The sequence below is a fragment of the Rhodamnia argentea genome, chromosome 9, assembly GCF_020921035.1.
Source record: "Rhodamnia argentea isolate NSW1041297 chromosome 9, ASM2092103v1, whole genome shotgun sequence".
NCBI lineage: Eukaryota > Viridiplantae > Streptophyta > Magnoliopsida > Myrtales > Myrtaceae > Rhodamnia > Rhodamnia argentea.
This window is the reverse complement of record NC_063158.1, coordinates 5,147,060-5,160,091: the sequence shown is the minus strand read 5'-3', so window position 1 is coordinate 5,160,091 and position 13,032 is coordinate 5,147,060. Positions and strand designations below refer to the sequence as shown.

Here is a 13,032-nt window from a genome sequence, read left to right as displayed (position 1 = left end):
GCGGGTCTTTAGCCGGGTACGTGTTTACGCTTGCAGGTGGTGCGGTTAGTTGGAAGGCGTCCTTACGGGATCACGTGGCCTTGTCGTCAACCGAGGCAGAGTACATGGCACCGACCTTTGTAGCGAAAGAGGCGATATGGTTGCAAGGTTTGCTCATGGACTTTGGGTTAGAACAGAAAAGTGTTGATATACACTGTGATAACCAAGGTGCGATTTATCCGGCATATAATCCGGTTTATCACGAGCGAACGAAGCATATCAATATCAGGTACCACTTCATCCGAGATGTCTTAGCGAAGGGTAAGGTTGTTGTGAAAAAGATTGCTACAGCAGAGAACCCCGCGGACATGATGACTAAGCCTGTTCCTTTAGCGAAGCTCAAGCTCCGCTTGAGCACTATTGGCGTCTGTAGAGAGTGAGCGCCCGTGGGGGCGTTGGGAGAGCAGCATGGATGATGAGCATTATTAACTTGGTTTCAAACATCGAGCCAAGGTGGAGAATTGTTGAATATGTCTCGAGTTTAAAATTGTTATTGGCACCACAAGACAAAATATGGGGACCACGTTTGATCATTACTCAAGATTTTGGTCTGATAGGAAAGAAAGAAGAGCACATGGCTTCTTGAGTAATGGAAGATCAAGATTTGAAAAAGGAAAGAGTGACCCACACATTATTCTTTCCTTTACTCCTCCTCCTCATTGTCGTTCATAAAAAGAAGAAAAAGGTAGGGTTTTGCTTTCCTCCCTTTTTCTTGAACCTACGAAGCCATATAAAGAGAAAGAAAAGGGGGAGGACCTATAGTGAGAGTGAGCCGCACAAAGAAGAGAAGACCAAGTAGAGAAAAGCCGCGCGAGAAAGAAAGCAAGAGACGTTCTAGTTTCTTGGCCGTGCGCGAGCTGTTGCTTGGGCTTGAACACGCGGACGGATTTGTGCTTCGTGAGTTTTATTTTGTTATATCCAATTAAGTTGTTTATTTGTAAACACGAAGGGTTTGGGTATAATCTAGGTGCGGGAAACACGAGCGTATTGAGCGATTGTAATTCCGATTCTCCGATTATAGTGGATTGTTCTTGCTGGCTCTCCCGTGGATGTAGGTACCGATATTCGGACCGAACCACGTAATTCCTGGTGTCATTTATCGTTCCTCGTTATTTCTCGTGGCTTTTCGCATTGATTTATTTGCAAGATCCGGGTTAGCTTCCGCACTTACTCGGGGCAACGTTCACTAAGCATAAGTTCTACTACATGTAGGGGCAAGTGAGTGACACTGATTATTTTTGCTGATGGGAAGATTGCGAATGGAATGATAAGAAAGAAAATTGGATACCTCTCACGGTTTGTGTTGCGCGGAATCAAGCGATCGAATGATAAAATAGATAGAACAAGAAAAGAAATCGGACACCGGATGTACGTGGTTCGATCGTAGATACCTACGTCCACGGGGAGAGCGACAACGAATTTCACTATAGATCAAGCGATACACGGAGATTACGGACCAAACTCGAGTAATTCAAACACTCTTAGTGTTTCCCAAGCCCCAATTACATCTAAGAACACACATGGTGTTTAGCCTCAATTTCTTGCTAATTAATCTTTCAATATTGTAAAGGAATTACATATATATTCTTACCACAAGAATTTCTCAGCTAGAACACATAGACATGAAATTTCCGAAGAAAACAATTGTCTCGCATAGAGTTGATCTTGCGACAAAATTTCTTCAAGTTGGATGCAATGTCAACGAAACTCATGAGGACTCCTCTGTACTTCTTTGGATAACAAGCACTCGCACAAAAGCGGCGCTTCGGTCTTCTTTTTTTAAGAATCATCCCCTATATATATATAAGTCCCATTAAAAGTTAGCATCTCTTATTTCCTCTTTTATTTATTTTCTTTGACCAAGTCAAAGTCCACGTCCAAATTAGCTCAGAAATTTCAAACAAACTTTATCCAATCTTGATCACACCTTCAAAATAATATCCGTTATCTTCAAGATAACTTTCACAATCAAGATAAATTTTCGCTTCGGGCTTAAACTCAAGACAAATTTTAACAATTTCCACCTTGGTTCGACAATTGAGCCAATATCACAATCGCTTCGCTAAAATTTCCAAACTTCATTTGCTACTCTCCCAACAGCCCCAAAGGCTCAACCGCCACAGATATTTTTCAAGTTCAAGCTGCGCTTGAACTTCGCCATAACCGAAGACCTCATCAGAACACCAACTCCATATGCACATTTAACTCCTCTACAAGAACTTTCCGATACGAGCACCTTTACCACAAATAAAGCAAAATCGTCATTGTATCTATATCTATCGGGAGACCGAATACGTACCATGTCAATATCAGCGATTACAGCAACCATTGGCTCTACATGCTCCACCTCACTACAAGCACCATCCGTGTCGATTACTACGCTAGTACTCGCTACCTTAGAAGTTTCTGGTTGCAACTCCATCTTAAGCTGAACACCATTCGGATCTGTTTGAACACCGCCACAAACACTCCTAGCCCGAAGTATCGAAGACTCGTCAAAGGTAACTTTTCTACAAAGAACGTGTGAATTTATATTCAACCACCACAACCGATAACCTCACCACCTCGTGCATAGTCATGGAATATGCACATTGCCCTCACATCGAGCTTACCATCACTTACTCGATAATAACACAGGCAACCAAACATTCTAAAAGTAGAATAATCAGCAACGTTACCCGACCACACTTCTTCGGGAGTCCGATATCCGACGCAGTCGATCGAGATCTATTCATCGGGTAGCTCGTCATACCAAGCACATCTGCTAGAATTCTTCTAGCCATACCAGCACTAGAGATTATTTTACGGGTTGTCTCTAGTAATATTTTGCTCATCAATTCCGCAAACTGTTGTGGTCTACCGGCACTAGTGTGGTGTTTCACTATGCCTTTTGTCATGCATAATTTATTTACCAGCTTCAAGTAGGATTTCATGCTATTGTCGGTTCGCACATGCTTGATCAAGTTACCGATCTCCGTTTCCATCAAAGCTCTCGACCGCGTATTCCCGACAACAGCATCAAACTTGTGCACCGGCACGAACACCTATGTCTTCCTTGAGCAGTCATTAGACTCTCGAACGGATGCCGACGTCTCCGGAGCGAAACCTCTCAATGTCTTACCTTGAAATTCATATAGGCCACCATGCTTGATTCCTTTCATTATCACCAGAGCACCTCGAACAACCTTCAGAACTCCACCTTGTGAAGAATACATGCATCCAAATGAATCTAGGGCACCAAAGGAAATTAAGTTCTTTTTCAATTTTGGAATGTGTCTTACTCCGGTCAATGTCCTCACAATACCATCATGCATCCTGGTTTTAACATCACCAACACTCACAACATCGCATTCGGCGTTGTTCCCCAAGCGCACTTTACTACTATCCGTGCACCGATAAGTAGTAAACCAATACTTGTTTGGTGTAGTATGAAAAGAACAACTGGAATCCATAATCCATCCGCCAAATGACGAATTCTCGGTGACCGACAATACCCTATCAACACCATCAGAATTATCAGCTACAGCTGCAACATCATCGGTAGATTCAACTCTAATTCCCTTACCCGTTTTGTTTTTCAGCTTTAAGCAATTCCTTCTAAGATACCCCCTCTTGCCGCAATTCTAACAGACATCACCACTAGTCCTAAACCGATTGCGTCTATTCGAGTTCATACTATTTCTACTACCACGAGTATCGGTTCTTTCTCTATTTTCACCTACTAAAGTAGTAAATACATATTATCCAGATTCTCTTCTACGTATGTCCTCACTTAAAATCAAATCTTGAATACCATCAAACGTCAAACTTGTTGATATAGAGCAATTACTAACAGCAGTAACAATAGTATTCCAGCTATCAAACAATGAGGATAATAGAATTAAAGCACATACCTCATCTTCAAAGTCAATATCAACTGAACTCAATTGACTAATGATCACATTGAATTCATTAATATGATTAGCAAAATATGCACTTTCGCTCATCTTCAAATTAAACAGACGTCGTATCAAATAGACCTTGTTGATCGCAGAGGGCTTCTCGTACATATCCGACGGGGCTTTCATCAAACCCGCAGTGGTCTTCTCTTTGACAATATTAAATGCGACGTTACGAGCCAACGTCGGTCGAATAACACCCAGCGCTCGTCTATCCAGCAATTCCCAATCGGCTTGCTTCATCGTTTCCGGTTTCTCCCCAAACAAGGGTAAGTGCGGCTTCATCTGATATAGATAATACTTAATCTGCATCTTCCGGAAACCAAAGTCCTTCCCCTCAAATTTGTTGATTTTCACTTTTACTTCTTCCGTTGTCATCGATTCGCTTCAACTCGACAAGCCTGGCTCTGATACCAATTGTTGCACGGAACCAAGCGATCGAACGATAAAATAGACAGAACAAGAAAATAAATCAGACACCGGATGTATGTGGTTCGATCGTAGAGACCTACGTCCACGGGAAGAGCAGCAACGAATTTCACTATAGATCAAGCGATACACGGAGATTACAGACCAAACTCGAGTAACTCAAACACTCTCGGTGTTTCCCAAGCCCCAATTACATCCAAGAACATACACAATATTTAGCCTCAATTCCTCGCGAATTAATCTTTCAATATTGTAAAGGAATTACATATATATTCTTACCACAAGAATTTCTCGGGTAGAACACATAGTCATGAAATTTCCGAAGAAAACAATTGTCTCGCACAAAGTTGATCTTGCGGAAAAATTTCTTCAAGTTGGATGCAATGTCAACGAAACTCACGAGGACTCCTCTGTACTTCTTTGGATAGCAAGCGATCGCACGTAAGCGGCACTTCTGTCTTCTTTTTTAAGAATCATCCCTTGAATTTTATATATATAAGCGATTAAAAAAAAGTTTTTTTTCTCTTTTGCAGAGAGTCCCACTAAAAGTTGGCATCTCTTATTTCCTCTTTTATTTATTTTCTTTGACCAAGTCAAAGTCCACATCCGAATTAGCTCAGAAATTTCAAACAAACTTTATCCAATATTGATCGCACCTTCAAAATAATATCCGTTATCTTTAAGATAACTTTCACAATCAAGATAAATTTTTGCTTCGGGCTTAAACTCGAGACATATTCTAACAGTTTGGGTGTCCAATTCGAATCCTTTCATGAGCATTACTGTGAACTTGCTCGAGTGTTAGTTACAATAGGATAAACCCAGGCCCTAACCGCTTAGCATGCAAGCAAATAGCTAGACACTTGAAGAAGGCCAAAGGTCACCTTTGGTCCACCGCTTAGAGCGCTATTGGATCTTTCTTTTGAAACATTTAACATTCATCTTTTCGTTCACCTTATCCCTCCCGTCAACGCATAATCCACAATGAACATGATTGACATTGTCGATGTGTCGCTGCCCTCACCTAGATTGCCTTGATCTAGGCACGGTTTGCACTTATTGGTCCGTAAGGGTCGTAGTTCCCTCGAACGGACCGGGCTAGGGTCGCTAGTCGTCATTGGGCCCTTAACGACCCTATCCTCTTGGAAGGAAAATAAGAAAAAAAAAGTACAAGTGAAAGAAAGATAAAAAAGAAAATAAGAGAAATTTAGAATATTTTTAAATAAAAAAATCATCAATATCAGTGCCAATCATTGGCTAATGTTCATGTCGGTGATTTCAGGCTAAAATTGACTAGAAGGATTACATTGGTAAATCGTTAAAATGTTAAGGACTAAATTGACAAAATTTAAAAATTTAGGACTAAATTGACCATCGTACAATATGTTTTAGAACTTTTTGAACACTTGACGTAAGTGTCATACTACATTAGATTTGTTGTACTTGTAATAAACGCTTTTAAAGAAGCTATGAATTTCAAGTGAACATTTTGTAGAAGTCTTGTCACTCAAGTGATAAAAAAAAAGTTATGACACTCAAGTGAATATTTTGTAGGCTATGGCATTCAAGTGATTGAAAAAGAACTATGGTACTTAAGTGAGCATCGCATAGAGGTGTTAAACGGGTGGATCGAGTCGGGTTTGGGTCGGGTCGAATATGGTCCGACCCATATTGACCCATTTAACTCGTTTTGATCCATTTTCATGCAGAATAAATTTTATGACACATGCCCGACCTAATCCATACCCGACCCATATTATTTAAGTACTTATATATTTAACCAAATCATAAAATATTTATTTCGTAAAATTAAAAAATATAAAAACCATTTCGCCAACCATCCCTTCAGTGGCCCGCTACTACCTATCGCCTCCATTGCGGCCCACCAGCCAGCCGCCATCACCCGCCGCCGTGCTACCCCCCAAATCAATCGCAGCGGGGGAAATTCTTGGAATGGTGATTGCTAAGAATTCCAAGTTTGTTGTTCTTGTGTGGACGAATTCTACATGTATAATCCATCTTTCGACTTCCCTCCCATAGACACAAGAGATGTTGCTTACTTTTGATAGTGCGTGGTTCATGCGGGGTACATGCATCCTCCGATCTTTCAACTCTTTTGTTTGCTTATAATTATCGGTCAAGATGTGGGATGGGGTCGTGAATGACGAAGCGTGGAGCACATGTGGTGAAGAATAACATGATAGTGGCATCAAGGCATCAATGGCTTGAGCGATGAACCCCTTCCACTCCATGATGCTGTTCTCTTGTTTTAGTTGCGTGGATGACTTGTCCAAGCGGCGACGGTCGGGTAGGCTGCGGTGGTGGGAGGTAGTGGCGGCGGTGGGCGATGGCGAGGGTGGGTGGGCGGGCGGGCGGGTCACAATGGCGGTGGGTGAGTGGCAGCGGTAGGCGGGTGGGCGGGCGGTGGGGGGCAGCGGGCAATGACTGCGGGCGGGCGGTGGGCGGAGATTTACATGTGAATAAAAGTGGTCTTGCGAGGTTACAGGTCACAGCTTGAAAATGGATTGAGTTAAAACCCTTGTTTGAATGGGCTTTGTAAACCTCAACCCATATTTGACCCATTTTTTAAATTTGTTGAACCCATATTTGACCCAAATGAATAAAAATGGGTTAAAATGTGGGTCAAAGACCCATATTGACACCTCTAGTATTGCATAAAAGCTATGCCACTTGTAATAGATTTTTTTTTTCAAGGTAGTTCTGCTAGCCATAATAGAAAAAATGGATAAAGAAAAGTTTTATGATTCAATTGCACTTTTTAAAAGTTTTAGAACTTAATTGTACATTTTTAAAAGTTTTAGGACTCAATTGCCATTTTATGACAAGTTTTAGGATTTCTAATGCACTCATCCCTTCTAATTGCTCTTCGTACACGTTTTAACTCCAAAGATACGAGTGGCACTTACTGGTCTAGTCATTCTTTGATGCTTCAAATAATTTCCAGTACTCCCTAGAAACTGTAATCGTAGTCATTTTCTTGCACATTTAGCAAGTTGGTTAGCTGCATTCTCGGTGAAAAGCTGTTTTGCATACCGAACCTTGAGCATACGCGATCCAACTTATTTCACTTGGGAAGAACTGATGAATGTGGATCTGGCAGTTGCATGCCTTGTGTAGGTTAAAAGAATTTTTTTTACACAATAATTATATTGTGCTTTCATTCAATATTTTGCATTTGGTACGTGTTTCATTTTGTATAATGTAAGTGAAAGAGTGGGTGCAAATATCTTTTTCCTTTGAATCAGAACAAACCACAAAAAGATTGTGGTTTGTGGTTGCGCAAGGATTACTTGTAACGTTTGTTGTTCGAAGAAGTGATTTGATTTTATTTGTTGCTTTGAAATAGAAATGCAATAAAAGGTACATGAGAGAATATATAGATGACACGACATTTTAAATCGTGAGATGTGAAAAGCACGGATATGGTCCATACTTGATACATGAAATGACATCTCGATGGTTGCAACGTGCGGACGATGTGCGGGGGTGGTGCACGCGATGTGTGAGCAACAACGAGAAGGTGACCTATAGTGTCTCTTAAACTCTGTTTTGGAATAGCCCAAATTTGCCATTCAAAGATTATGAAGCAAGAGACCAAATACTTGCAAGGAGAATTACCAAAAAAGTCTTAAACTTGTTGCTATTCGGCCAATTCAATTTTAAAATTTTTTTTTGTCAATTCAGTCCTAAACCTTTGAAATTTGTGCCAATTCGGTCAATCTGGCCAATTTTAGCAGGAAATCGCTAACGTGATAATTTCTGATAACATTTTATAATTTTGTCAAATTTTTCTATTTTCTTTTTCATCCTAACTTCTTCTTCCTCTAGCTAGTCGTTGAAGTCTGTTGACTTGCCGGTCTCGAGCGAAGCTCACCCTCATTGGCCACTAGCAAGGGAGAGCCTCGCCCGGCGACGACGAGGTCGAGCCTCGCTAGGTTTGGCCAAGCTTCGTTTGAGGTCGTTGAGTTGCCGAACCTTGCCTTTGGCCATTGCCGGACCTCAGCGACCATAAGGAAGAAGAAGACAGGGAAGAGAAAAAAAAGAAATAAAAAATAAAAGAACCAATATTTTTGAATATTGTTAAAAATTGCCACGCTGGCATCGGTAGCGCCATGTCAAGAATTCCAGCCAAAATTGGCCATATGGGCTGAATTGATATAAATGCAAAAGGTTAGAACTAAATCGAGACAATTGTAATAGTTTTAGGACTAAATTGGCAAAAAAGAAAAAAAAAGAAAGAAAAAGAAGTAAAAAGAAGATGAGGGTCGTATACAAAGAAAAACCTTCGTACGGAAAAGACTCTGGAGATAAAACTAACACAAAAACGAAAACATGTTGGAGAGAGAGTGTGTATTGAGTGGTGGAGTATGAGAATAAAATTCAATGTAACAGTAGTTATTTATGGGCCCAAACCCAAACTATCAATAAAATATAGGCCCAGGCTTAACTGGATATATTGACGAGCTTGGACTTGGGCTCCTCTTGGTGATCTCCCAGGTGAAAGTCATCGAGCTTCTATTGTGCGCTCCCCATTAAATTGGTATCAGAGCTTTAGGGTTTTTCAATCTTTTGGTTATGGCTTCTAGGCCAACAATGAAATTTGATATTGAAAAGTATGATCGAAGTGGCGGTTTCAACCTATGACAGGTTCATATGTTATCTATTCTTACACAGCAGGGTTTGAAGAAAACTTTGTTTAGCAAACAGAAGAAACCGAAAATCACGTCAGATAAAACGTGGGAAGAATTGAATTAAAAAGCTCTGTTCACTATCCAGTTGTGCCTCATGAATGAAGTTTTGTAGGAGGTACTACATTAGAAAATAGCTGCAGGTTTATGGATGAAATTGGAGAGTATTTTTCTGACAAAATCTCTTACTAATCAATTGAGGCTCAAGTGACGACTCTTCACTTTTCATATGGCTGAAGGTGCTTCTCTTAAATCTCATATTTCTGAGTTCAAGGCTATTATATCTGAATTAAGAAGTACTGATGTTAAGATTTAAGATGAGGATCAAGTTCTTTTGCTGTTAGTTTCACTACTTCCCTTTTACAAGAATTTTAGAGATACCATGATTGTTAGTAGAGAAACTATTGATGTTGAAGATGTCAATATCAGTTTGCTAAATAAGTAAAAACTTGATACATGATTAACTTTTGAAGGTGGTAGTAATCATGGAGCTGGTTTAGTTGCTCGGGGAAGGTCTGTTGAGAGAAATAATAGCAGTGGGAATAGGTCAAAATTGAAGTGTAGGTATATGACTTGCAACTATTGTAAGTTTAAGGGGCATATTACGATAAATTGTCCGAAACTAAAAGCAAAGTAGCAAAGAGAAAATAATCTAAATCAACAAAATCAAGAGAATGCTAATCGTCCAAATAATCACAACTACTAGAATAGACAAAATCAGGGAAACGAAAATTTGGCTGAAGCCGGTGTTGCTAAAGAAGAAAACGAAGATTGGCTATTGGTTACGGAGGATACAGACAAATTCTATGATAGTTAGATTCTTGATTCAGTCTGTTCATACCATATTTGTCCTAATCATGATTGGTTCTCTAAGTACAAAGAATATAATTGTGGAGTTATTCTAATGGGCAATAAAGCTAAATGCAAAATAGTTGGGATTGTGACTATTAATATTAAGATGCATGACGACATGATTAGAACCTTAGATAATGTCACACATGTTTCTGATTTGAAGAAGAACCTTATCTCTTTGGGTACATGTGATGCTAACGGTTGTAGATTTACCGCTGAATATGGAATTATGAAAATTGTGAGAGGTTCACTTTTGTTGATGAAAGGGCCAAAAATTGGCACTATGTATCGGTTGCAAGGCACTACGATTCTTGGTTTAGCTGCAATCTCATGTGGTAAATAAATCGAAGTCGTAAATTTATAGTAACTCAAGCAAAAGTTTATCCATCCCTAAGGCCTTGTTGTTATACAAAAGAATGAATAATTTTAAAAATATTTTTTTAAAGATTATTTTTTGTATCACCTAAAAAAATTAGTGAACGAAAAATATTTTATCGTTCATGAAAATATTTAGACATAAATTATTGTCAATAGTGAAATACTTTTTATTGATTAATTATTTCAAGTGATGTAAGTAATTACTTTTTAGAAAATAATTTTTAAATTATTTATTTTCCGTGAAATAGACACACCCTAAATAACAACATTAAAATAGGCCGAAAATGGAAAAGTTACTCACTGAGTTTGAACTTGCTCCATCTGGGATGTAACCTGTGAATACTCACCAAAAGTTTCTATTTCCCTAAATGTCATGATTATAGCATGTCAAAATGGAAAAAAAAGGTACTTGCTAAGTTTGAACGTGCCCCATCTGGAATTTAAACTTGAAATTGAATCTCATAGGGATCCAGCAAAATCCTATCCTTCCCTAAATGTCATGATTACAGCTGGCCCAAAATGAAAAATAATACTAGCTGAGTTTGGACCTGCTCCATCCGGGATCTAAGCTCTGTCTATAAGACTCTAGTCCTCCTTACAAGTTGCAGCAACTTTCTGGAATCGCCATGGCTTTGAAACAGGTAGCGTTGGGGTTGGTTTTGTTTTCGATTTACAGGTGTAGAGGTATAAATACATTCGAAGATGATGACCTCAAATTGGAAGAGCAACTCAAGCTTCTAAACAAGCCGCCGGTTGCGACATTCCTGGTAATGTGATAGAGACCCGGGGCAACGTTTCATCTTTCTAAACCATATCCCGGTAACAATGCTTAACTTGCTTTTTTGTTGTTGTTGTTGTTGTTGTTGTTGTCTTGCATGGAGACTGAGGAAGGAGACACTATTGATTGTGTCGATATCAACAAACAACCGGCGCTGGATAATCCTTTACTTAAGAATCATAAAGTTCAAGTACACATTTTTCGACATTTCGTTCGTAATTTACTTGCAGGATTGATTGTTGAATGATGTGCATAATGAAACTTTTGTTATGTGCTAACTAGGGACTCTCCTAATATGTATTTTGGTTTAATAGAGAAAACCCAATTTGCCTCTTGGGTCCTCCAAAACTTCCTCTAGGACGAAGTATGTGCAATTTCGATCAAGAAAACCTTGTCCGATTGGAACAGTTCCCATCCAACGAATCAACAAAGAAGATTTGATAAGGACAAGGTCCCTTCCTAAGATGCCTTATGCTAATACGGTCGGAAATGAAGATGTTCCTTCGGGACCTTCCCGGATACATGTACTCTCTCTCTCTCTCTCTCTCTCTCTCTCTCTCAAAGACATATGATTGATCTAATATGTGTATTTTTCAGCGAGCAACCATACGACACGATCGTCCTGAAATAAGAAAGTATGGTACTAGCGCATATATCTCCGTCTACAATTTAACTGTAGCTCGAGATCAGTATAGTGCTCATAATATATGGATTTCGACTGGACCTCTTGATCGATTCAGCATGATTGCAGCCGGTTGGCAGGTGAATATGTTTTCTTGTATGTGAATCAAACATGAAGGAGGATTTCAACTTTTTATTTTAGTATTTTTAATTAAATTTATATGTTGTTGTATTAGGTCCATCCGGTTGTGGGTGGCGATTATCTTCCTCGACTGTTTACATATTGGACGGTATTCCTTAATACTTTTTTACAAACTTCAATAAATTCGTAGACCAAATTTCTGTTTTTTCACTTATATAGGTAGCATTATCTTGATTTACCTTAAAACAAGAGCATCGTTGGTAACAGGGAAATAGTTGGCGCGATGGTTGCTACAACACATTCTGCCAAGGTTTTGTACAAGTGGATAGAATAATAACTCCCAATTATCCAATTAAACCAGTTTCTACCCATGGTGGACCCATATATGAACTCAAAGTTGAAGTCTCCCAGGTGACTTATCACTTGTGATCAAGAGACTCGACTTATCTGAATAAATGAGAACTGGACGTGTGTGCTTATGGTTGCTTCCGTTCTTGTCGATGTCGTCGCAGGACTTATACACCGGGAGCTGGTGGCTCCGCATTTGTGATCGGAATGTGGGCTATTGGCCGAAGGAGCTGTTTGTGAACTTGCAGGACGGCACGCTCACCACGGCGTGGGGAGGAGTCGCGCAAGAAAGCGCGGAAGGGTATTGCCCGCCCATGGGCAATGGGGTGTTGCCGGATGTGGATTACCGGAAAGCAGCTTATTTCAGAGATGTCCGGTGGATGAATGCACGTGGAGAGAGTTTTCCTCCTCGTGAAGCGATGCCAGTGGAGGTGGACGCGGCACCCAGTTGTTATGGTCTGCTAGATCTGAAACTTAGGCCGGATCCATGGGGTTATTACTTCTCCTACGGAGGTCCAGGAGGATACTGTAGAGGGTATTCTTTTTTGCGCGTGTAAATAGACCTTCCCAGGGGTGAAATACCCAAAGACAAAATAAGCAGTCAAAGCCATTGAATCGATCAGTTAACTTTTTCTACGAAACTAGATGCAATGCACGTAATGTAAACTTAGATCTAAATGCAACTAATTCAACACGACGTGAGGAATTCTATCTATGTGACCTAATTCTAGTGACAATTAACGTGAGCTATCATAACATGGCATGCGATTTAACTATATGGACCTAACATGTGATCGC

General features: G+C 39.9%; 1 protein-coding gene across 1 annotated transcript in view; it reads left to right on the top strand.

Annotated features, from left to right (window-relative positions):
- LOC115737045 overlaps positions 1-12,791 on the top strand; it is a 46,078-nt gene extending 33,287 nt beyond the window's left edge. The window contains exons 3-7 of the mRNA XM_030668998.1: positions 11,022-11,112; positions 11,721-11,885; positions 11,981-12,034; positions 12,154-12,297; positions 12,399-12,791. Of these exons, the coding sequence (XP_030524858.1) occupies positions 11,022-11,112; positions 11,721-11,885; positions 11,981-12,034; positions 12,154-12,297; positions 12,399-12,791 (847 nt within the window). The remainder of the gene's footprint in view (positions 1-11,021; positions 11,113-11,720; positions 11,886-11,980; positions 12,035-12,153; positions 12,298-12,398) is intronic.
- The last annotated feature ends 241 nt before the right edge of the window (positions 12,792-13,032 follow it).